The 2,868-nt window shown below is 38.8% G+C and overlaps 1 protein-coding gene across 2 annotated transcripts in view; it reads left to right on the top strand.

Moving 5' to 3' along the window:
* Positions 1-2,868, top strand: part of scn1lab (sodium channel, voltage-gated, type I like, alpha b) — a 46,274-nt gene that overhangs the window by 28,983 nt on the left and 14,423 nt on the right. For both annotated transcript variants that reach the window (XM_024294228.2, XM_024294229.1), the window contains exon 17: positions 1,652-1,787. In XM_024294228.2, coding sequence (XP_024149996.1) covers positions 1,652-1,787 — 136 coding nt within the window. The remainder of the gene's footprint in view (positions 1-1,651; positions 1,788-2,868) is intronic.

The raw sequence follows: 2,868 nt of genomic DNA, 5'->3' as shown, positions 1-2,868 counted from the left end.
GAAAATACAGAGAACAAAAGAAGAAATGGAGGAATGAATTTTGCTTCAGTTTGCCAAAATTCATTTGTCTTGTTCATAGCCCATGCACATGAAAAACTCGTACATACTTTTTGTGTTACTAGTGGAATGATGAAAGATTTTTTGCATTTTTCCAAGGTGATTAAAAGCATGAATGGATAAAAGTTGATTTTTGCAGGGTTCCAAAACAGATAACACATATTAGACTATGCTAAATAAGCATAGCGAAAATCTATAAGTGAAAACCTTGTATAATTATTTTAATTTTGTTCCTAATGAAACGCTACAGATATATCATCTGTATTACTCAAAACTGGCTGCTTTCTTTGCTTTCATTCTTGTGTTATCCACTTTTGTTCCACTGCAACTATCGTCTACAGTTAAAGACTAAAACTTGTCAATAAAACATCGGTTGCCACATAAAAACCAACATGCTAGGCTAAGATTCAAGCCTCATGTATTCCCAGTCCCAGAAAAAGTCTAATATAACTGCCTACGCTGAAGAAGAATCGGAGGATATTAGGCTTCCATAAGATGATGCACTTGCGAGCAGCATGCTTCCATCATTCCCATGCCGTATTAGCTGGGTCCCACGGCAATCAGGGCTGCTGCACTGTCTAGGATGACATGTTCCACACACCAGACGGATGGATCAGATACCCTGTTTGCCTGCCCCCTTCTTAAAAAAGAAAAAAAAACCCAAATAGCAAGCAAACCATTACCAAAATGTCTTACTATATGCAGATGACTTTATACGGTCTATTTAAAAGGAAATGTTAGGCTTTTAAAAGTGTTGGAATTCAAAATTCAACACAAACACTGATGAACTAAACCTTAATAGAAACACTTTTACCTTTCTTAAAAAGTATTCTATTTAGTTTGGTATGTTCTTTGGGTATGTGTGGGTATAAATCCAGGTACGAATGGGTTCAAACCAATGCCAGACCACATGCTGTCTTATAAACAGTGCGCAGTACTGGTTTTTGCTGGTAAGCTAATGTGGTTATCAATCTACCTCAATGCAAACAGAAGGAGCTTGTACACTTGCTTTCAAGGAATGGAAATGATGTGTTTTCATGTCACTGAGAAAAAGGGTACTTGTGGGGTGGATTTCTTGTTTTGAGGGTTGGGAAAGAGTTGACGGCAAAAGAGATTATTTTTTGGGGGAAACTTATTAAATGATGCATGATTTGGACTTGCTTCTCAGTGAACATGAAAATACCAAAGCACACGTTCTGCTTGGTACTATTTCAGGCTTGAATTGATGATGCACTGGAATACTGCATGCACTCTTCCTCAAACTGAGGTCACATCAAATGTACCCACAGTGCATCTCAACCAACCTCCGTAATTTGATTGGAGCCATCAGTTAACACTAATAGCCAAAGCCTGTAGGTACATTTGATCGATGCTGCATGTGACAATGACCCGGTCATGACTTAAAGAGCCCAACTCTGTGAGCTATTTTTTCTGCCAAATCCCCACTGTAAGGGTTGCAGTTGTGGCACACATGAGAATGGGGACTTACAGGGATAACCAGCTCAGAAGGTTGGGTCCATCGAGTCACTGACTCACCACGTATCGGTGTGTAACTGTGTGTTGGTTTTCTCCATCTTACTCTTTGCCAATACAGAAGATTGACGTGGAACCCCAGCCTCTGAGCTCCTCAGAGGGGAGCACAGTTGATATTCGACCCCCAGGAGATGGGGTTGATTCGGTGGAGCTGGAGCCGGAGGAGTCATTGGACCCAGAGGCCTGCTTTACAGAAGGTAAGGGTTTTTGGTTGTTGAAAAAGTGGGTGCAGTGTTCCCAGATGTTGTTTACAAATCCCCTGGATAACTTGTTTTCTTGAAAGCGATTGGCAACGCATCTGGCAACTCTTTCTGGTGTCACTGGAGACTTTCTTGGTGATTGAAGACAAATTTGAACGCATGTGTTCAGCTTTCTTGCCGAACAGGAGAAAGTAGTCCTGTGAGGATCCACCCACCACAAAGTAGTCCTCCGTCCGAAAGTTCTAAACTATACTTTGACATTCATGTGGTTTTTCTTGGCCATTGCTGCCAGCTACATCTCTTAATAATGGAGACTTGCACCTTTGAAAGTCATGGTGCGTAAATGAGATGGATTGATTGTTATTAGAACTTTCAACTACACTGTATAGTGGTCACATGTCTTTGCAAAATTCAAAGTGCTTCCTTTTTTGCTGTCAACACGTAATGTCTGCTTTGATGCCACTTAGTTTTGATTTGATTAGTTTTGATTGGTTTATTTCAAGCAATCAAAGCAAGGATAATGTATGAGCAAAACAATCAACAGAGGTTTACATCCACACAACAATTTGTCAGACATAAGATAAGTAGGCATCAAATTATAAATTATTTGAAAGGGAGTGGGAGGAAGCAAAATCCTCCCACCCCGGCTCGACCTAACCATTTTCTTTGCAACAATTATTAAAATCTGGTTCATAACTCATAACTGATATTTCTACCTTATCAGGACAGATTTAGGTAATTATCAATCTTCAAGAAACAATAAATTACATGACTATGTAAGTAGACATAACACTATTTTAGACTTTATCATAAGACATGCGTCTGCTAGTGACCCGGAACTGGAATGTCAACCTTGTAGTTTGTACTTTACAATTAAATAAAGTATCTCAATCCAAATGGTTCTTCCAAGATTGATATAATAAATTTATGTCATGATTTTATATTGGTATAGGTCGATTCAATTAACAACTTGCCTCATACAGAAGAATCTAGTTGGAGTGTAAAAATATAAATTGATTGACTAAATTGTTTCATTGTTACAACCCGATGCAGGGCTGAAAGTAGATTTTTTTGTTAT

The sequence above is a fragment of the Oryzias melastigma genome, linkage group LG2 (assembly GCF_002922805.2).
Source record: "Oryzias melastigma strain HK-1 linkage group LG2, ASM292280v2, whole genome shotgun sequence".
Lineage (NCBI taxonomy): Eukaryota > Metazoa > Chordata > Actinopteri > Beloniformes > Adrianichthyidae > Oryzias > Oryzias melastigma.
Note: the sequence above shows the minus strand (reverse complement) of the source record. Positions and strands in the feature narration are given on the sequence as shown.